This window comes from Podarcis pityusensis (assembly GCF_964106645.2).
Source record: "Podarcis pityusensis genome assembly, chromosome: 8".
NCBI lineage: Eukaryota > Metazoa > Chordata > Lepidosauria > Squamata > Lacertidae > Podarcis > Podarcis pityusensis.
Genome location: NC_138033.1, coordinates 79,379,472 through 79,402,348, shown reverse-complemented (window position 1 = coordinate 79,402,348; position 22,877 = coordinate 79,379,472). Strand labels below are relative to the sequence as shown.

General features: G+C 46.8%; 1 protein-coding gene and 1 long non-coding RNA gene across 2 annotated transcripts in view; one reads left to right on the top strand and one right to left on the bottom strand.

Moving 5' to 3' along the window:
- Positions 1–5,164: 5,164 nt before the first annotated feature.
- On the top strand, positions 5,165–10,720 carry LOC308483813. Its single transcript, XR_013989804.1, has 2 exons — positions 5,165–5,321; positions 10,167–10,720. It is a non-coding gene; the product is annotated as an uncharacterized lncRNA (long non-coding RNA).
- A 10,012-nt stretch (positions 10,721–20,732) lies between these two features.
- LOC308484058 (proproteinase E-like) overlaps positions 20,733–22,877 on the bottom strand; it is a gene marked incomplete at its 5' end in the record, with an annotated part of 28,585 nt that continues 26,440 nt past the window's right edge. The window contains one exon of the mRNA XM_081018544.1: positions 20,733–20,801. Coding sequence (XP_080874670.1) covers positions 20,781–20,801 — 21 coding nt within the window. The 3' untranslated portion in view covers positions 20,733–20,780. The remainder of the gene's footprint in view (positions 20,802–22,877) is intronic.

The following is a 22,877-nucleotide window of genomic DNA, read 5'->3' as shown; positions in this document are numbered from 1 at the left end:
TCTGATCAGCAGGCTCTGTGGTTTAACCCACAGCGCCACCCGTGTCCCAGTTATACAGCGGATTGTACAGCAAATACAGCAGTTAACTGATGGCCTGACGAGCCAACTTCCTATGCTCCTATTTTAAAAACCAGCCTTTTACTCAGTGAGGACTAGAAACTTTCTGCATTGGGAAAGGAAGGACCATAGCACAGTGGCAGAGCTTTGCAGGAGAAAGTTCCTAAGGTCAGTACCTGTTAGCATTTCCAGGTACGTCCGGGAACGTCCTCCGCCTGAAACCCCATTAAGCTGATGCCCGTCGGTTTTGGCAATGCTGAGCTGAGCGGATCATCGGGTTCCCTGAGTCTGCTCCCATGGGTTGTAGCCAGGGCTCGTCCTACTCTAGAATAGACCCGCTGAAGTAAACTGGCATGGCTAATTTAGGCCCTTCGATCTCGTTGGGTCTACTCAGGGTCACATAAGCAGGAAGTCAGCGGCAGCCAGGGCAGATCTGGTCCTGTGTGTACACTTTATTGCCTCTGTGTGACCTGAAGCCAACCTGAGCTGGCAGCCTGCCACGTGGATGAGCCCTCTGCAAGCTTTGGTGGCCATGCCACATGACCTCCTGTCATTCGACTCAGCTGACCTGGGAGGGGACCTCCCGTGGGATTTAATGTTTAACCCGTTTTTATTCTATACGCAAAGTCTGGGCGCTGTGTGAAATGTCACAGTGACCCACTTGGAGCCTGCGTGGGTCAAGGAGGCTGCCGTAAAGAGGAGGCTGTAGCCCAGAGGATGTTCATGGCCCGCCATGGGCAAGAACGACTACAATCCATCCTCCCCTTGCCCATGTCTTTGCCATGATGGAACAACAGCATCTGGGCTACATGCACATTTATTATTATTATTATTATTATTATTAATTTTTATTGATACAGCAAGAAAAAAGAAAAAACACAAAAACCAAATTGCACACAGAAATAACCATAGACACATCATTTTCTTAACAAACAATAAAACATATATTGGTCTTAACACTAAAGACCCAACCTCCCGTCTATTCCATATTTCGATTTCATATTACTTATTGCCAATACATACTTTTATCATAATTAAACTTTTTCTTAATATATCTAATTTCTTATATCTACCTTGCAACTATTACTGAAGTTCCTCAAATGCAGCAACAGAATTTAAACTACTATATTTATTTTTCAAATATTCTTTGAAAACCTCCCATTTTGAAACAAATTCCTGTTTTGATTTATTCTTTATTTTTTTCTGATAGACAGTCTAATTCGGCATATTCTGTCAGCTTTTGGATCCAATCGTATATAGAGGGGATTTCATTACTCTTCCATTTTGCCGCGATCAGAACTCTTGCTGTCGCCGTCGCATATAAAAAGATACCCTTCCTCTTTTGCAGAATATCCAGATCTGTTATTCCCAGGAGGTAGGCCTCTGGTTTTTTATTAAAAGAGATCTTTAGCATTTTTTTGCAGTTCTGCATGGGCTACATGCACATTTAAAGAACACTGACCCCATCTGCCCTGGGAACTGTAGTTTGTTAGGGGTGTTGGGAATTGTAGTGCTGCCAGGTACAAACTGCAGCTCCCAGGATTCTTTGGGAGAAGCCATGTGCTTTGAAGATTTAAATGCCCAGGCCTCTTTTCAAGGTTCCCTCCATCCCATCCATGGGGCTGGGGATTGTGTGAAATGGCGGAGATTGTACGAAAACACCCCGCAAGGGGGTTAACCTGCGCTCACACCAGGAGAGATCGCCCAAAGTCCAAGGTAAACAAGGTACTGTGGCAAGAGGTCTCGAGTCCACTCTGAGCCCAACTCTCCTTCTGCGCTTGATGGTTTATGACGGGGAATAAACCTGATAGCTGTGTAAGTTGCAGGAGGCCCAGGATCCAGAAACACAACCCATTGCCCTCGAGAGAGAAATTGAGAAGCTGGAGCACAGTACAGTCAAGGTGAAGGCCATCACTTGCTGCTCTTGAGTGCTGAAAAACAATGCGGGAGAGCCTTCTGTGCAGGGAGGGCGTCGATAACCCAAAGAGGCCTACAATATGAGGCTGCCTCTTGCAGGAAAGTCTCCTTAAAGGAGGAGGAGGGTTTTTATCGCTATTACCGTATTTTTTCGCTCCATAAGACGCACCATTTTCCTCCGAAAAAGTAAGGGGAAATGTCTGTGTGTCTTATGGAGCGAATCATAGCTAGCAACTTACAGATTTGAAAATAAGGGACCAGCAGCCTCGGAAATAAGGGATCAGCAGCCAAAATAAGGGATTTTCAGAGCACAGGGATGTTCGACTTCTGAGCCCCTCCAAGCCAAAGGCAGAAAGCCCAGCCAGCAGCCAAACGAAGCCTCAAGCGGTGGTTCCCACAGCGCAGCAACCCGGCAAAGGGGATGCAGCAAGGAAAACCACCGTCACCTCTCCGCTGGGAAGTGCTGAGCAAAGGCGAGTCCCCAGGCAACACGGCCGATTTGATTGGCACAAGGCATGCAAGCTCCACCCCCCAGTCGTTCTTAGACTCCTTATTGGGTGAGCAACGCAGCCAAGCAACACAATTGGAGCCTCCCTCCTCCCTGGCCGGCAGGGAGGGAGGGAGAGGAGCTGCTTCCTTTGAAAACCAGAAAATTTAAGGGACATCATCAATAAGGGACAGCAGCGGGACACGGCGCTGGGATAAGGGACTTTCCTGCCAAATAAGGGACGGTTGACAGCTATGGAGCGAATGCGTGGTCCCTGGAGCCAAATTGCCCAGGGGCGAAAAGCAGATCCTGCTTTTTTTTTTTTTAAGAAAGAGGGAAGGGGGTGTTGAATCGAAGCCACTGAGCAGCTGATCGGCAAGCGATCAGGAGGCAGATAAGGCTGAGGATAAAGGGGGCTACTGGGGGAGTGGGGGAGGTAAAGACAGCGAACTTGCAAAGGGAGGAGACAGGAATAGTAAAACAAGCAATGAGGAGAGTAATTAGAAGAAAAGGGGGAGCAAAAAACTGCTCCAGCTAAGGAAAAGACGCTAAGGCAAACAAGAAGGAAGGGGGTGTTGAAACGAAGCTGCTGAGCAGCTGATCGGCAAGCGATCAGAAGGGAGATAAGGGACGCTAGTGATAAAGGAGGCTGCCTGGGAGTGGGGAGGTAAAAGCCCATGGATGCTCAGGATTTTTGCATTGGGTCACCCCAAATTCACCATCAGATCACATAGCATGTCCATGGCTACAGCCTGCACCAAAAAAATCACACACCCACTGTTTTGTGGGGCCGCAATGGCACAAAAACGTGGTTACAAAGCACGGATCCACATGGATTCTCAGGATTTTTGCATTGGGCTACCCCAAACTCACAATCAAATCACATATCATGTCTGTGGCCACAGCATGAACCACTAAAATCATACATCCACTGTTTCGTTCAGAATATTTTTTTTTCTTGTTTTCCTCCTCTAAAACTAGGTGTGTCATGGTCAGGTGCGTCTTATGGAGCAAAAAATACAGTAATTTCCGTTTCCATTTTATTCCTTGGAGATGCGATAAGGCATTTTAGGCAGCCAGTGTCTGTGCGCTCGTGTAATTCCCTTTCTGCATTTCGGAAGTTGTTTGTTGTGTTATTTCAGATCTATCATTCCTGCATGTACAGCGTGGAGGAAGCAAGCAGAGAAAAACTTTTCTTCTCCCTCTCTTTTGCATTTAATCTTTATTGGTATACATCACAATTTTCTTTCTCCAGCATAAAAGAAAAGAATACTTAAATGTTGAAAATGAAATAAAATTATATGCTAAAGTATTAAGACTTCCCTCCACCCGATAGTGGGTCCTCTACAATTCTATATTAGCTGCATATTTGAATAACATCTGGTTCATATTGATCCAATAGATCCATAAGTTATGTCACCTTGCAGGAGTCATTCAAGGCCTGCCAAAGATTTTGAATGTTTACAATGATCTTTTAGGTATTGTCTGTATTTATCCTGTTCTGGGTTAAATTATTGGTCACCATGATTCCTAACTTTCCCCATTAATCTAGCCCTTTAAGCCTGCTCGAATAATTTTGTCTGCAGGCAGGCAGGCAGAAAACTTTTCTTCTCGCATAACACTGGAACTTAGGTAAAGGGACCCCTGACCATTAGGTCCAGTCGTGGCCGACTCTGGGGTTGCGGCGCTCATCTCACTTTATTGGCCGAGGGAGCCGGCGTACAGCTTCCAGGTCACGTGGCCAGGATGACTAAGCCGCTTCTGGGAAACCAGAGCAGCGCACGGAAACGCCATTTACCTTCCCGCCGGAGCGGTACCCATTTATCTACTTGCACTTTGACGTGCTTTTGAACTGCTAGGTTGGCAGAAGCAGAGACTGAGAAACGGGAGCTCACCCCACAGCGGGGATTCAAACCACCGATTCAAACCGACCTTCTGATCGGCAAGCCCAAGAGGCTCTGTGGTTTAACCCACAGCACCACCCGCGTCCCTCACTGTAACTTATGGACATCCAATAATGAAGCTGAATGCCAGAGGATTCAGGACAGTTAAAAGAAAGCCCAGTGTTAAACTGTGCAAGGAAACACTGTACATTTGTTTCATTAATAAAATCACGATGGTGTTTATTCACTCTAGCCTTTCTAAGCAACCATTTTCCCTGGCCACCAACTTGGATGGCTTTAAAATATTAGACAAATCTAAGGAGGAGGATGACTCTACTCTGGATCGAGTGACCCTTGAGTGTTGGAAGATTCAGGAAAGTCCTTCAAGCAGTGCTTAGTTAAAGTACGGAACTCCCTGCCACAGGAAACAGTGATGGCCACCAACTCAGATGGCTTTAAAAGAGGATTAGACAAGGAGGATGGCTCTACTCTGCCTCCACAGTTGGAAGCAGCAATGCTTCTGAATACCAGTTGCTGGAAACCGCAGGAGGGGAGAGCTGGTCTTGTGTTCGAATCCTGCTGGCTGACTCCCCTTGGTGGGCATCTGCTTGGCCCTGTGGAAACAGGATTCTGGATCGGATGAGCCACAAGGGCTCTTCTTATGTTCTTACACTCCAGGGGTGGGCAGTAAAGAGGAACGGCTTAAGCCAACCCTCTTTCCTAATCGGAGAATAGGCCAGCAGTTGCTTGCAGGAGGACTTTGGACAAGGAGTTCAGAACAGCCTGTCCCTCCCCGCTCCCTCCCTTCGCCCCCCACATTTCCTGAAACAGCCTCTTCCCCTGAATGGGATGCTCTGCGCATCTTTTCTCTCCGCTGTGAATCAAGTGCCCTTTAGATCCTCCATTCTGGGACAGACGTTTGCACCCTGCAACCTCCAGGCAGCACACCCGATGAACTGAGCCAGGGTTTTGGAAACGTGAGATGTGTGTTTCTGCGTGCCAAGTGTTTGCCAAGGCCTCCAAGCTCCCAACAGGGAGGGTCACTGGGTCAGGAAGCATGGGCGGGGGGGTTGCTGAGTGGTCATCGCCATCTTTCTGCCCTCCAGGGCTCCTGCCCCATTGCTGTGCGACTTTGTCTGCAAAGAAGGACCACCTGTTCTTGATCTATATCTTGCGGTTTCTTGAGAAACACGGGGGTTTGATGCGTTTCCCCCCGGAAACCAGCTCCCATCTGATTTGCAAACGAAAGCCACATTCAAAGTTGTTATAAGAAAAAACTGCTCCTTTTCCCTTATGGGGTATTCAAGAGCCCGTATAGAGTCCTTAAGTGGGTTCCCTATCAGTAGAAGAAAATAACAGAGGCCAACCAGAGAATATTGAGAAGCAAAGCAGCTAGTAAGCCTGATCTTTATTTAACTGTTGCAATAGGGACCCCACTCACCACACGCAGGAGGGAGGAGGAACCCAGAAAAATGGTGTGCAAGCCCTACTAGAGACTTTTGAAATTGCCCACCCTGTAACTCAAGACCACAGAAGGAGGCAGTCTACAGCAGAAATCCTGTCTGCCAAGAAACCTGTTAATGATCACATTGCTTTACCTAGAAAGCCTGGGCATTCTTTTGTGATGGTTAATATTTTAGTTCAGTGGTGTCCAAACTTTTTTCAAAGAGGGCTGAAGGATTGAAATTGTTGAGCTTTTTTTATGATTTTACCCCAAAGTTGTTGAGAGCTTTTTCAGAGTTGGAGTTGTTTTTAGAATTTTACCCCAGGAAATAAACTGCCACGGGGGCTGGATTAATCCAAACGATTAGGCCCCCGGAACAGACTTTGGACATGCCTGCTTTAGTTCATGGGTAGGCAAACTAGGGCCCGGGACCCAGATCCGGCCCAATCACCTTCTAAATTCAGCCCACTGACGGTCCAGGAATCAGCGTGTTTTTTCATGAGTAGAAGGTGTGCTTTTATTTAAAATGCATCCCTGGGTTATTTGTGGGGCATAAAAATTTGTTCTTTTCTCCCCCCCCCCCAAATATAGTCCGGCCCCACCACAAGATCTGAGGGACAGTGGACTGGCCTTCTGAGAAAGTTTGCTGACCCCTGCTTTAGTTCCTGACTCCAGGTCACAGGCTCACCCTATTCACCCACAAATATGCCCTTAATATGCAAGCACAAAGGCAATGGGGAAGCTTTTCCCATTTTCCTCTCTTACTGCATAGGAATATTTGAGGTCAAAATGGCTTCAGGATTGCTCTCCTGTACTATTTCAGACACGTGGTTTATATACTTGTGTTTGCCTTTGTTGTAAACAAAAAAATTGCCCTTTTCCCTTATGGGGTATCCAAGAGCCCATATAGAGTCCTTACATAGGTTCCCTATTGGTAGGAGAGAATAACAGAGGCCAACTAGAGAATAATGAGAAGCAAAGCAGCGAGTAAGCTTATTCTTTATTGATCTGTTGCAACAGGGTGCTCCCCTCACAAGTAGGAAAGGAGGAGGACCCAAAAAATGGTGTGCAAAGCCTTATAAAGACTTGAAATTCCCATCCTGTAGATCAAGACCACTCCCAGAAACATCATACATACATCACAGAAGGGGTGTAACCTAAGACCACCCCTCAGATACATCATACCTACATCACAGAAAAGGCGGTCTAAACAGAAATTTAAATATTGTTTATCTCTTGTCCTTGTTTATCTCCTGTCTGGCAGGTTTCTTGATTGGATTTCCTGGGTTGCGTGGCCAGTCTTTTGTAATGATAAATACTTAGTTCCTGGCCAGGTCACAGGCTCACACCTTATTCAAACATAGACATACCCTTAAGACAGGATTTGTGAAGGAAAAGACATTGGGGAGGCTTTTCCAGTTTACCTTGCAGAGAAAACATTTGCTCAGTTTAGGAATCAAAATGGTTCCAGGTTGGCCTTCCTGTGCTGATCTATGTATGTGCTTGGTTGGTACACTTATGAATATTTCCATATATCTAAGACCATAAAATTCCTATTACACCTTGTACATTTATGAACATCTAATTTATATATTTGAGACCTTAGAATGCCTAGAACAAAGTTAAGCTCGCGTGTGTTTGAAACAGCCACTGCTCATGCGCAAAGGGCAAGGAAACCATATTTGACATGTGCAAAGACCTCCTTGTCCCTTCTTGGCTATGTACTATGAAGTGTTAATGATACTTGAAATGCAGCCAGGGCCACAGGATGACCTCGCTGGCTTTAAGCCTCTCGTGTGTACATAGGCTTAAATCTGATGAACCTGCAATGCTCGGCTTATGGCTCTGGCAGAGGTGGTGAGTATTTGCAGCTATTTAATTCATCAATCTCTGCCTCACCATTTAAGAGCAATTTTGATAAATTGGTCCTGATAAAGGAGACTTAGCACCTTCCTCTCTCCAGTCCTCTCTCACGTGCCAAGCAAGCTGGGTCGTCTTCCAGCTCTGCCTTGGCTCCTGGTTATTTAATGAATTTACACACACACACACACACACACACACACACACACACACTTTGATGTGGAAGCTTTTCTAGAGAGGCGCAGGTGAAAAGTCAAGCAGAACAACTGCAGCAAGTCAAACCTATAGAGCAGGGGTAGGCAACCTAAGGCCCATGGGCCGGATGCGGCCCAATCACCTTTTCAATCCGACCTGCGGATGGTCCGGGAATCAGCGTATTTTTACATGAGTAGAAAGTGTGCTTTTATTTAAAACGCATCTCTGGGTCATTTGTGTGGCCTGCCTGGTGTTTTTACATGAGTACAGAGGTACCTCGGGTTACATACGCTTCAGGTTACATACACTTCAGGTTACAGACTCCGCTAACCCAGAAATAGTACCTCGGGTTAAGAACTTTGCTTCAGGATGAGAACAGAAATCGTGCTCCGGCGGCGCAGCAGCAGCAGGAGGCCCCATTAGCTAAAGTGGTGCTTCAGGTTAAGAACAGTTTCAGGTTAAGAACGGGCCTCCGGAATGAATTAAGTACTTAACCTGAGGTACCACTGTAGAATGTTTGCTTTTATTTAAAATGCATCTCTGGGTTATTTGTGGGGCATAGGAATTCGTTCATTTCCCCCCCCGCAAAATATAGTCCAGCCCACCACACGGTCTGAGGGACAGTGGACCGGCCCACGGCTCGAAAAGGTTGCTGACCCCTGCTATAGGGCATGAGACTCTTAATCTAAGGGTCGTGGGTTCACGCCTCATGTTGGGCAAAAGATTCCTGCATTGCAGGGGGTTGGACTAGATGACCCTCATCGCCCCTGCCAACTTTACAATTATATGATTCTATGCAGTGGTTTTTTTCTCCTAAAAAATGTTTAGGGATACTCTCATTTTCCTAAACCTGTTGAAATACTGCCCCACAATGAGGCCAAACTTAGATTCACAAAATGTTTAGGGGTATGCTTATCCCTGTGTCCCCCCAGAAAAAAAAGCACTGTTTCTATGATTCTGTTGGTATATGGCACACATTTTAAAGCAGGAAGAATCCCAGCAATGGCAGTCTACCCCCTCACAGAGCTATAGTTCCCAGTACCCATAAAAAAACTACAATTCCCAGGATCCTTTGTGGGACTAACCCCCTAGGTTAGGCATCCCCAAACTTGGCCCTCCAGATGTTTTGGGACTACAATTCCCATCATCCCTGACCACTGGTCCTGTTAGCTAGGGATGATGGGAGTTGTAGTCCCAAAACATCTGGAGGGCTGAGTTTGCCTATGCCTGCCCTAGGTGGATCTACACACAGGGTGGAAATGCTATAAATAAGTCCAAAATTAAAAAATAACACCACCACTACTAAGGAAAATCGCTTAGAAATTATAATTTTTTTGCCCCATATGGTGTTGCATCTTTAAAACATATTCAAAACACTTTCTTGACTAATGTAGCTGAGTCCCCTTGCCACACCGTACAATTAAATGGTATCATATCGCTTTAAACAATGATACCACTTTAATTCCTCCAAATAATTCTGGGGTCTGTAGCTTAAGGCTGCTGAGAGTTGCTAGGAGGCTTCTCCACTATTCCCCGTCAAAGAGCTACAATTCCCAGAGTGGGTTAACTATCATTCCCTCTTTACAGAGAACTCAGAAGAGTGCAGATTTCGAAGGAAATCTGTGTTTTGGATCACAGACCCCCCCCCCCCCGAAATTGTGAGCTGCATAGGCCCACCATTAAATTCCAGATGGGAAACCTAGCCAGATGGGTGGGGTATTATTATTATTATTATTATTATTATTATTATTATTATTATACCTGAATGGAATTTCTCCCTCAGATGCAACTAAGCAGGCCTAGTTGCATCTGAGGACAACAGGCTAGGCTTGGGTTGTGGGTCAGCTCAGGTGATGTCATTATTCTTACTATTATCATTTTTTTTATTTGTATGTTTCCTTTTCCCCTGACGGAGACTCAAGGTGGCTTACAGCTAAAATAGAAACAGTCAAAGCATAGCAGGGAGGAGAAGCAATCATTCAAAAACAACAACACATTAAATGTTTATAAAATATACATGCTCTATTAAAACATACAGATGTTTTTTCTACAATCAAGCAGTATATAAATTTTATGAATTAGAAAACATCACGGCACCACCAGCCCTTTCTTTTTAAAAAATAATTTTTATTTAAAAAATATTTTTACACACAATTGTTTACATTTAACCATAGTGCATATCAGTACATTTATGGGGTTCCCTGAACCCCCGAACTTACCCTTCCCATGGCTTCCAAAATCTATCTTCCTTTTTTACTGCATCTAATTACATTTATCTAAATTATTACACTTCGGTTTTATCCTTTGTCGTTTTCAATTACAGGTGCTATATCGAACCTGCTAACATAGTTAAATGTTTACCGTGGAACACCAGCCCTTTCATTGAGACACCATCAGTTCCCAAAAGCCTGTTGGAAGAAGAAAGCTTTCACCTGCTGGCGAAAAGGACAGCAAGGAGGAAGCCAGTCTAACTCCTCTACGGAGGGGATGGCAAAGTTGTCTGGGAGGAGCCACCACCGAGAAGGCCCTCTCCTGCGAACCCACCAAGAGTGCCTGCGAGGGTGGCAGCACCGAGAGAAGGGTTTCCCTGAAGATTTCGGAGCCTGGGAAGGTTTGTATGAAGGGTCCTACCTGGACCCTGAGATCGTCTTCCGAGGCCCTCCTTCATTTGCTTCCTCCTCGAGAGGGTGGCAGCGCAAGAACAGGGCCTTCTCTGCAGTGGCTCCCCATCTGTGGAATGCTCTCCCCAGGGAATTTCACCTAGCACCTTCATTAGACACCTTTAGGTGCCAGGCAAAAACGTTCCTTTTTTAACCAGGCCTTTGGCTGATCTGTTTGACATCCTATACCCTTTTAAAAGGTGGCTCTTTTATGGAAGGTGTGTGTGTTATTGTGTTGTTGTTTTCATTCTGATTATATATGCCATGATCTTTTCTGTGAACCGCCCTGAGACCTCTGGGTATAGGGCGGTATATAAACTATAATCATAATCATACGGTATGTCAGATAGCTTGGGACTGAGCCATGAAATTGGGGTGGGTGGAAAGGAGCAGAAAGAAGCCCCAAATGGACAGATTTGCCTGTTGCTAGCGTTGTAAACAAAATCTGCCCTTTTTCCCTTATGGGGTATCCAAGAGCCCATATAGAGTCCTTAAGTGGGTTCCCTATTGGTAGGAGAAAATAACAGAGGCCAACCAGAGAATATTGAGAAGCAAAGCAGCTAGTAAGCCTGATCTTTATTGATCTGTTGCAACAGGGTGCTCCCCTCACACGCAGGAAAGGAGGAGGAACCCAGAACAATGGCGCGCAAGGCCTGATATAGACATTTTAAATTCCCTGCCCTGTCACTCAAGACCACCCCTCCATACATCATACATACATCACAGAAAGGGTGTAACCCAAGACTACCTCCCACAAACATCATGTCTACATCACAGAAAAGGTGGTCTACAACAGAAATTTGAATGTTGTTGTTTTTCCTGGTTGCCAGCTTATCTGATAATGCCTTATCTGATTGCCTTTCCTGGTAGTCTGGCCATTCCTTTGACATGGTGATTACTCAATTCCTGAGACAATGGGAAGGTTCCCTCGCCCCCTCCCTCCTTGCAGAAAAAACATTTGGTCAGTTTGGGAGTCAAAATGGTTTCAGGACGGTCTTCCTGTGCTGCTCCAGACATGTGGTCCACATATCTATGTACGTGCTTGGTTGCTACATTTATGAACATTTATTATATATATAAGACCTTAAATTTTATTATTACACTAGCAACCAGGCTCCATGGACTCCACCTTCTCCTGGCCTGCTATGACCTTTCCTGGTTTGGTACAGCCACGCGCTTTTTCATGGGCTGACTCGACGAGGGCCAGACTAGGTGCCTCCGAGGAAATGTGTGACCCTAAGCAAACAGCCTCCGCCCTCCCTCCCCTCCCACAAGGGCGAAATGGGTGCCCAGCCCTGTCCCATCACGCCTCCCAAGGCTGCTGGCTTGATCTTTATCCTTCTCTTCCGCAGCATGCCAACATGATAAAGGCAGCCGGGACATTTGCGGCAATAAAGTTATACAGCCCTTTATTTAACTTGCCCAGGCGACGAAAACAAATCCCGCAGCCCTGTCAACAAGAGGCTGGCTGATCTTTCTGGCTGCTCATATTTCTAATTGTCCGTGTTTTCACGTTAGTTTGTGGTGTGTGTGTCTTTAACATCCTCGTGAAAATTCACCAGCATTTTTGTGAGAGAATTTCCCCAGGACATGCACGCAGTTTCACCTGATATTCCCATTTTTGCCTAGCGATAATTTCCTCCACTATATATGCATCCCTGCATGCTATTTGCACTGTTATAAGGCACTTTAAAGGACGCGGGTGGCACTGTGGGTAAAACCTCAGCGCCTAGGACTTGCCGATCGCATGGTCGGCGGTTCAAATCCCCGCGGCGGGGTGCGTTCCCGTCGTTCGGTCCCAGCGCCTGCCAACCTAGCAGTTCGAAAGCACCTCCGGGTGCAAGTAGATAAATAGGGACCGCTTACCAGCAGAAAGGTAAATGGCGTTCCGTGTGCTGCGCTGGCTCGCCAGATGCAGCTTGTCACGCTGGCCACGTGACCCGGAAGTGTCTGCGGACAGCGCTGGCTTCCGGCCTATAGAGTGAGATGAGCGCACAACCCTAGAGTCTGACACGACTGGCCCGTACGGGCAGGGGTACCTTTACCTAATGCACACTAAACTCCACTGCATGTGCTTTCCTACTGGAGAGATGTAATGCCAAGTTCAGAGAAGCGCAGATTGCAGACGGAATTTTGCTTTTGTTTCAGGGAGCGCAAATCGAGTGGGTTGAACTGAACCATATTTCTTTCGCAGGTCTGCCCAAGTTTCCCTTCCCTCTCCCAGCCACTTTGGACTTCAGGCAGCGTAAGAAAAGGGTCTTTTGTTCCTCCGGCTAGCTGGCAAAGAGCTCAGCCGTTAATGAGGGCCCCAAGAGGAGCAACGGGCACGAATCCAGGCCAACCCTTAGGTAGAGAAAGTAGTAAATTTCCACCACGAGTGAGTGGCCCAGACCGCCCTTGAAACAAAGGCAGGCTTAATCCTCTGAGCCTTCCCTTCTTAGCGGAGAGATTATGGGATGCTGCTGGCTTGCCTTTGCTGGCAATCCCCTGGCTAAAGTCAAGGCTGCAGGAGCTGGGTCCTGTGAGGAGGATCCTGCAATTTCAACAAGGAGGATGCACTCCTACCCGGAAGCTACAGATCTATGAGATTCATTGAAATCAGTGGGCCTAAGTTTAGCTGCACCAGTTATTTTGAGGAGCTCTGCTCTGATCCAGCCCAGCAAAACCACTGCTAGCCAACATATCTTAAAATATAAAGGTAAAGGTAAAGGGACCCCTGACCATTAGGTCCAGTCGTGACCAGCTCTGGGGTTGCAGTGCTCATCTCGTTTTATTGGCCGAGGGAGCCGGCGTACAGCTTCCGGGTCATGTGGCCAGCATGACTGAGCCGCTTCTGGTGAACCAGAGCAGCGCACGGAAACGCCGTTTTCCTTCCTGCTGGAGCGGTACCTATTTATCTACTTGCACTTTGAGGTGCTTTCGAACTGCTAGGTTGGCAGGAGCTGGGACAGAGCAACGGGAGCTCACCCCGTCACGGGGATTCGAACCACCGACCGTCCTAGGCTCTGTGGTTTAACCCACAGCGCCACCCATGTCCCATATATCTTAAAATATAATAGAACATTTAACAGCATCGCTATTCAGGGCTGCCGATGGCTTGAGGGTTGCATAGCTCCATACCCTCCAATATTTCTCCGATGACATCCAAAGGAAAAGCAGGACATTCCGGGATAGAATCAGAAACCGGGATGGTTTCTGTAAAACCAGGACTGTCCCTGGAAAATAGGGGCACTAGGAGGGTCCTTGGAGGCTTTAAAGGAGAGGTTGAGTGGCCATCTGTCAGGGGATTGGACCAGATGACCCTTGTGGGTCTTTCTGACTCTACAATCTTTTGGTTCTATGACTTTACCCCGTCCTTTCATCTCTTTCTTTCTTTCTTTCTTTCTTTCTTTCTTTCTTTCTTTCATCTTTATTGAAAGTTCAAAAAGCACATAATTATATGGTGAGACGTAAATAGAAAGGAGAAAAGGAAAAAGAGAAACAGAACCTGTGTAGAAGGGAAAATAAAGGGGATGGGGAACCCAAAACTGTATACTTTACAAGGTTGTTATTGTAATTCACCAGATCTTAACCTATTACAGTGGTACCTCGGGTTACAGACGCTTCAGGTTACAGGCTCCACTAACCCAGAAATAGTACCTTGGGTTAAGAACTTTGCTTCAGGATGAGAACAGAAATCATGTGGCGGTGGCAGCAGGAGGCCCCATAAGCTAAAGTGGTACCTCAGGTTAAGAACAGTTTCAGGTTAAGAACAGACCTCCAGAATGAATTAAGTTCTTAACCCGAGGTACCACTGTACAGTATTTGTAAGAATGGATTCCAAATATCATTGAATTTGTCCATGGCAAGTCTGCGTTTATATGCAAGTTGTTCATACGTTGCGAGTTTATATAAGTCTTCAATCCAACCGTAGAAGGGAGCCGCATTTTTATTTTTCCAATTCATCACCATCAGTCTTTTTGCTGTGGTAAGGGCACAGAGAGTCCATTGGTATTGTCATTTTGTAAGGTTCCATGTGCTGGGTATATAATTCAAGAGGATTTTTTGCTCTGTAAATGTAAGGTTGTTCCGTACAGTTCCATTGATGGTTTCAGTTACCTTCTGCCAAAAATCTTTCAATATAGGACTGTGGGGAAAAAATGTTTTAGAGAAGCATTATCCCTATTGTATCTCCAACAGTCCTTTCATCCCTTTCATCATTCTATAGCAATGGGGAAGGAGCGTCGCAGCTTAGATAGGAAGACCGGGTTGAGTCTTTGGGGAAGGTGTACAGACAGGACTAAGTTGTCATCATCTGCCCCATTCCCCAAAACTGCCCTCTCTACCAAGCAGCCAGCAGCCCACAGGATTTTGCTCAGCCCATCAAAGCTCTGAGGATCATGGCAACATGTCCCCCTCCCTCTGAGACTGCCTGGCTCCCGGTGGGCTCTGAGTTCGCTGGGTTCGCTGGGGCCAAAGAGTGCACTCGCACGTCCCACCCCCCCCACCCCATTCCAGTGCCAACTCCAGCTTGACTTGACAATCTGATGTGTTGCTGCGCTTTGCCAGCTGACCCAGGGACCGTAATAAAAAGCTTCTAGCGCAAAGGCAACCTGGTTTGGCATGTTCTTGGCTGAGCTGCGTTATGTCTGCGCCAGCAGTGATAAACACTCTATCCTCTGCCAGCTCTGTATCGCCGGCGGCTGAGATAGTCACAGATGGGAACAGAGAGGATCAGCGGCCCTGGCTGTCGATTTGCACGCTGGTGCAAAGCGCACATTCTCACTTCCGGAAACGGCTAAAAGCTCCTCATCCCCCTCTGTTAGGAAACTGACGTGGTCAGTTGCAGCCCCATAACCTTTACGCAGGCCAAAATATTTGCTGGGGTCAGCCCTGTGGGCTAAAAATAGTGTCTTCTCAATGATTCAGCAAAGCGCCATCAGCTTATAGGTTGCACGGTGCATCGTGAACGTCTTTACTTGGTACATTTATGAACATTTATTATATATATAAGACCTTAAATTTTTTATTTCACCATCAAGAGCAGGTGACCTCCCACCCATCTGGTCTAGGGAACCACCCAGTTTTGCCTGCCTTCTTAGCTTTGAACCTGTCACCCGGTAAGGGTTTTTTTTCCAAAGCCTCCTGAGGACTAGGGTGTTGTCGTTTGGGCCAAAGAGGCTTCCACACGCCCAGAGATCAAATTTACAATAAAATCACGCTGCTTCTTCAATAAAGAACAAAAGCAAGGGTCAGGATGAGTCAGGGCAGAGGCACGAGGCCGAGGTGGTCATAAAGACTCATCTGAAAGAGGGAAGACGGAGATTGTTCCTCTTTCAGCCTGGAACGGATCTAACCATTTGAAAAACAAACTGGAGCAAGGTCTATACTAAATGCCTTGCTGGATGACCCTGAAAGATCCCTGTAGGCCAGTCTCTTGCTTCCTCCTTAACAATCGCTGCCCAAATACAGTGGTGCCTCGGTTCTCAAACGCCTGGGTACTCAAACAACTTGGAAGCCAAACACTGCAAACCCGGAAGTGTGTGTTCCGGTTTGCGAACTTTTTTCGGAAGCCGAACATGCTCCGTTTTGAGTGTTATACTTCCATTTTGAGTGTTCCGCTGAGGTCTGTCTGTTTTTGCTGTTTATTTTGTGCTTTTGTTTTCGCGGCTCTTTTTCGTTTTGTTTCTGTGACTGTTCAGCTACTGATCGATTGATTGATTGTGTGACTGCAGTACATTGTTTCTTGCTTTTATTTTATGGATCAGCGGTCTCGTTAGATAGTAAAATTCATGTTAAATGGCTGTTTTGGGGATTGTTTTTAAAAGTCTGGAATGGATTAATCCGTTTTGCATTACTTCCTATGGGAAAGCGCGCTTTGGTTTTGGAACGCTTTGGTTTTGGAGCAGACTTCCGGAACAGATGAAGTTTGAGAACCAAGGTCCCACTGTACTTGTGCTTGTACCTGCTTCTGAGCATGGATGTCATAGGATTTCAGATAGATAGATAGATAGATAGACAGACAGACAGACTTCCTAGCATAAGGTTACGAGATTTTTTTCCAAAGAATCCAGGGACACTTTTTTTTTGAAACAAGGAAAAAAAAGTTATTAATTTTTTTTGTTTTTTAAAAAATAAGAAGTAATATCTGCACCGCTGGGCAGTCAGCTGGGTGCTCTTGCTCCCGGCTCGATTTGGGTTGCAGCGGTGGAGGTCCAGCGGTTCCCCTAGTTGACATGCCAGGCGTCCCTGGTTCCCCCTTTGCAGTTGCAGCGGCAGTCTCAGCAGCCTGGAGCCAGCCTGGTAGCGCAGTTGGCTCTGGCTGGCATCAGGAGCTGCCCGCTGCCGTGGCGCCCACCATTTTGTCTCGCTGGAAGTCCCCATATGATGTCACTTGCGCCATTGAACCAATCACACAACATTCATTCCCTACTAATAAATCTGCAACACTTAAAATATAAATCTGGGGACATTCCAGGGACGGATTTTGTCCGGGGACGATTTGTAAATCCGGGGACTGTCCCCAGGAAACGGGGACGTCTGGTAACCATATCCTAGCAAGATGTGCTGAGGCGCTTCTTGATGGCATCAGCCCATCCCATGATATGCCCTCGATGCCCCGTCTTGCAAAGTGATCAACCTCAAGTGGAAACAGAAAAGGACTGGACTAAGTAAGGAAACTGGGAATCAACACTTCAGGGATGGGCTGGGCTGTAAGAGGAGCCCTCTATTTTTATCCTAGTACTGTAACTCGTGTAAGATTCGAACTCGTGGGCATCCAATGAAGCTGAGTGCTGGAAGATTTGAGAAGGATTAAAGAAAGTCCTTTTCCACGCGCCTGCCGTGTTAAACTATGGAACTCCCTCCCACTGGAGGCAAAGAGGGCGACCAACTGGGATGGCTTTAAAAGGGGATTAGATAAACTCATGGGGGATAAGGCTGTGCTTTGCCCTCCACAACTGGACCTGGAAACTGCAGGAGGGGAGAGATCTCTCATGCTTGGATCCTGCTTACGGATTTCACAATAGAGGCATCTGCTTGGCGTTGAGAGAACAGGGTGCTGGACTAGATGGGCCATGGGCCTGATCCAGCCGGCTCTTAACAGAGGCACCCAAAGGCTCCCCTCCTGCCAGGAAATACCAGCAGAATCCAGCTGAAATCCTTCTGCAAGATAAGTGAGAATTAAGTGCCCTGCAATTGCTATTATCTGTCCTGGTCATTAGCAATCTATCTGGGAAATAAATAAATAGATTGCAGTGGGCAGAAGTGCAAGAGAGAGAGAGAGAGAGAGAGAGAGAGAGAGAGAGAGAACACACAGGAGGAGGTGTATATATTGATTGAGGGGTTTATAAAACTGTAGAGTTGAAAGGGACACCCAAAGGTCATCTGGCCCAACCCCTTGCAGTGCAGGAATCACAACTAAAGCATCCCTGACAGATGACCACTTTGGGTCAGTCTGGATGATCCCCTGAGTCCCTTCCAATTCTTGGTGTCCAGTCCCCAATGAGAATCTAACGAGAGAAGCCCCACAGGCACAGCCCTCCCCTGTTGTTCCTTTCCCAGAATCCGAGTGCTCAGAGGTAGACTGCCTCTGACCCTGGAGGTTCTACATAGGCACCATGCTTATTTATTAGCCACGGACAGATCTGTCCCTTCAGGGATTTGTCTAACCCCCTCTGAGCACCCTTGTAATCTATAGCGGTCAGGAGGAGGAGGCACCCATTTTGGACACCTGGTCCCAAAACGTCCTCCACCCCTGCTTCAGGTACACCCCTAGCACGCCAGGGCCTCGCCAGGACACACTTTTGCCACCAAGTTTCAGCTATGAAAAAAAACGAGTTCCCCAGATCATGTGCAAAGTGCTATCGCTGAAATCAGGGCATGCATAGGGTCACAGTTCCAGAGTCAGAGACTGTGAGGGATGTGGGGCTGTGGCGGTGGGGTTGGACTCAGCGCCTCTCTCCTTTCTGTAAAGGAATATCCCTTACCCCAAGGTTCAGTGATGAAACCCTTCTGAGTCTTAAAGGGGGGGCGGTCTTTGGTCGCCCTAGCTCTGCTGCCACCTGCTGGTGAGAAGCCTTGTTGGCGTTATGGACCTGGGGACTTTTCAGCTTACAGTGGTACCTCGGGTTACAGACGCTTCAGGTTACAGATGCTTCAGGTTACAGACTCCACAAACCCAGAAATAGTACCTTGGGTTAAGAACTTTGCTTCAGGATGAGAAGAGAAATCACGCAGCAGCGGTGTGGCGGCAGTGGGAGGCCCCATTAGCTAAAGTGGTACCTCAGGTTAAGAACAGTATCAGGTTAAGAACTGACTCCGGAACAAATTAAGTTCTTAACCCGAGGTACCACTGTATTCTTCTTCTTTCTTCTTTTTAATTGGGTTTTATAAACAAGAATAATGTTTACAAATAAGCGTGCCAAGTTTTCTCATGTCATTTGTATATTAGCATAAGTAATGTGGAAAAAATATCTACAATGTATGTTTCACTATTAGTGGTCAATGTAAAAGGTAAAAAAGGTCAAGGACCCCTGGACGGTTAAGTCCAGTCAAAGGCGACTCTGGGGTTGCGGTGCTCATCTCGCTTTCAGGCCGAGGGAGCCGGCGTTTGTCCACAGAGAGCTTTCCGGGTCATGTGCCAGCAGGACTAAACCACTACTGGCGCACGGAGGACCGTGATGAGTGCCAGAGTGCATGGACACACCATTTTCCCACCTATTTATCTACTTGCACTGGTGTGCTTTCAAACTGCTAGGTTGGCAGGAGCTGGGACAGAGCAACGGGAACTCACTCCGTCGTGGGGATTCAAACCACCGACCTTCTGATCAGCAAGCCCAAGAGGCTCAGTGGTTTCCACCATAGCGCCACGCGCATCCCTAGTGGTCAATGTAGAAGTTCTTGGTCCGTGTAGTGGTTTAACCCACTAGGAAGAAGAAGTGGGAAAGGGGGGAAGAGGGGAGAGGGGAATGGTGAGTGGGGAGTGGGGAGGGGTGGTTATGCTTCTATTCTTCTACTTATTGTATGTGTGGGGTTTTGCGTCAGCGTTACTTGTGTGCGTTCTCTTACTATTAGCTTGTTGTATTTCTTTGGTGGCGAGAGAGGTTTTGGGTGGCCTAGAGTGTGGTTGGTTGTCTTTGGTTGGCTGTAGTGAGATTTGTTTTAGTGTGAGAGCGGGGGGGGGGTGTATTTTTTGAATCAGGAAAGCCAGATGGATTCGTATGCTGTTGGCTGATTCTTGTTGTTGACTCTTTCGGCTGTGTACAGTGGTACCTTGGTTCTCAAACTTAATCCATTCCGGAAGTCCGCTCCAAAACCAAAGCGTGCCCAAACCAAGGCGCGCTTTCCCATAGAAAGTAATGCAAAACGTATTAATCTGTTCCAGACTTTTAAAAACAACCCCCAAAACAGCCATTTAACATGAATTTTACTATCTAACGAGACGGTTGATCCATAAAATGAAAGCAATAATGTACTGTACTGTAAAATAAATAAGACAGTATTGTATATGATGAAAATAAAAATTATTTTTTCTTTCTTATCTGCACTGATGATAGTCATTGTTTGCATGGGGAGCTTGTATTCATTTCTGTAGTCACACAATCAATCAATCAATCAATCAATCAGTAGCTGAACTGGGTTCCACACTGTCACAGAAACAAATGAACCGAAAAAGCCTCAAAAACAAAAACGCAAAATAAACAGCAAAAACAAAAGCACCAAACTTAATCTGTTCCGGAAGTCTGTTTGACTTCCAAAATGTTTGAAAACCAAGGTGCAGCTTCTGATTGGTTCAGGCCCCCTGGAAGCAATATTCGATGACCGCGTCAGACATTTGGCTTCTGAAAAATATTCTAAAACCAGAACACTTACTTCCGGCTTTTTGGTGTTTGAGAACCAAGGTACCACTGTATGTGATAAAGGGGAACCAAACCAGGGTGAAGGAGTCTTCTTCTATTTGTCCCCATGTCAGTTTCAGTTTATTGGTTAGTTTTTCTAATAGGGCTGTCAGGTAAGGGCGCTGAGGTCCGGTTTTTTGCCTACCGTGAAACACGGTGTTTGCGCTGCCAAACATTGCATGGGGCAATTTGCAGGTGTTTGGCGCCGTTTTCGAGTGAATCGGATGACGTCAGAATTTTGGCGAAAACAGTGACCCCACGGGGGTGCTGTTCGGGTTGTGTGTGTTTTGCATTTGATAGAAGACGCCGAAATAAGCAAACGGAAACACCAGTGAGATATATCTCAGCTGCTTTTTATTCTGGGACTAAGAGGAGTCCCGCAAAAGGCAGGTCAGGTCATCATGAATGGTTAGTGATGGTCTGGAAGAAAAAAGGAAAAGTATTTTAGATATAACTCCTGATCTAGAATTAGAGGCTGGGTATAAATGATAGCATCAAATTACAGGCAAGGGGAATTCAATGGGGCAGCTTGTCAAAGGAGAAGTGTTCTGTATATGGACCCTCCCTGGAGTCGGATAATCGGTCCGGGAGCAAGGGATCTGAAGGGCTGACCCTCTGCGTAGGGTCTGTTGAACCCTTGCTTGAAACCAAACCGGTTTATTGTCATGGGTTATGTATACCGCTTGCTGGGAGAGCTCTTAACACAGGCCTGCAGCAAGGTTCCTTCTGGTCCAAGGGCAGAAGGGAAATGGAGGCCATGTGCCAGACCTCCATCACTAAGAATAAATGCCAGGGCTTGCTCTCTCCTCCTCCTCCCTCCTCCTCTCTTTTCCTTCTTTGTCATGTCATTTAGACTGTGAACCTGAGAGCAGAGATGATCTGATCGCTGATAACACACCCTCCAACATCTCTCTGATGAAAATAGGGGCGTCCTTTTAAATAATGGTAATAATAATAATTAATAATAATAATTATACCCTGCCCATCTGACTGGGTTGCCCCAGCCACTCTGGGCAGCTTCCAAGATACAGTGGTACCTCATTTTTCAAGCATCTTGAAAGCCAAACATTTTGGTTTCCAAACACCGAAAACCCGGAAGTAATTGCTTCCGTTTTCGAATGCGCCTTGGAAGTTGAACGGCTTCCACTGTGCATTTTTCAATTTTTTTGCAACCAAACTTGCAGCCAGCCCTTTGCACCTTGGTTTTTGAACGTTACGTAAGTCAAACGGTCTTCCGGAACAGACTACGACCGAGAACCGAGGTACCACTGTATATAAAAACGCCCCTATATCAGACTGCCAGCAGGCAGCTCAGGGGTCGGATAACTCCATACCCTCCAACATTTCACAGATAAAAATAGGGGTGTCCTGAAGGAAAGCGGGACATTCTGGGATCAAATCAGAAACCGGGATGGCTTCTGTAAATCCGGGACTGTCCCTGCAAAATAGGGACACTTGGAGGGTCTGCTGATATTTGAATAAAAACGATTTTAGTAAGAATAATAATGATTCAACCATCACTTGCAATGGTTAGGAAGCCCAGCCAGATGGGTGGGGTATAAATAAAAAATTATTATTATTATTATTATTATTATTATTATTATTATTCCTGGGGCATCGACAAAAACGCCCTCCAGTAACCTCCCAGCTCTTACTCCCAAGTAAACTTTTGAATGGAAGAGCCTCAGCTCAGGGGCAGAGCAGCTGCTTGGCAGGCAGAAGGCTCCAGGCACGGCTGGGAAGAACGACCTGCCTGAACCTGCAAGTCAGTGCAGACAATACTGAGATGAATGGACCACTGGTCTGACTCTGTAGAGGGCAGCTTCATACATGTTCCTATTCTTGGGGTCCCCCCGAACCCTACAATTCTATTCTAGGAAGACCTTGGCCCCAAGGAAGGCCTTGCTTGGATAATTTGGGGCTGAGTAAAGGTAAAGGGGCCCCTGACTGTTAGGTCCAGTCGTGGCCGACTCTGGGGTTGCGGCGCTCATCTCACTTTACTGGCCGAAGGAGCCGGCGTACAGCTTCCGGGTCATGTGGCCAGCATAACTAAGCCGCTTCTGGCGAACCAGAGCAGCGCACGGAAACGCCGTTTACCTTCCCGCCAGAGTGGTACCTATTTATCTACTTGCACTTGGACGTGCTTTCAAACTGCTAGGTTGGCAGGAGCAGGGACCGAGCAATGGGAGCTCACCCCGTCACGGGGATTTGAACTGCCAACCTTCTGATCGGCAAGTCCTAGGCTCTGTGGTTTAACCCACAGCGCCACCCGCGTCCTAAATCGTGCTTTGTGCATGCGCAGAAGTGCTGAATCACAACCTGTGCGTGCGCCGACGCGCCGCTGCGGGTTGCGAACGCTGTGGGTTGCGAACGTGCCTCCCGTACAAATCACGTTCACAACCCGAGCATCCACTGTACTTGCATGCAGACGCTGTTTTGATTTCACATCCAGGGGTTTGGGAGGAAAAGGAAGCTTCGGAAAGGGGGCTCTCCCAA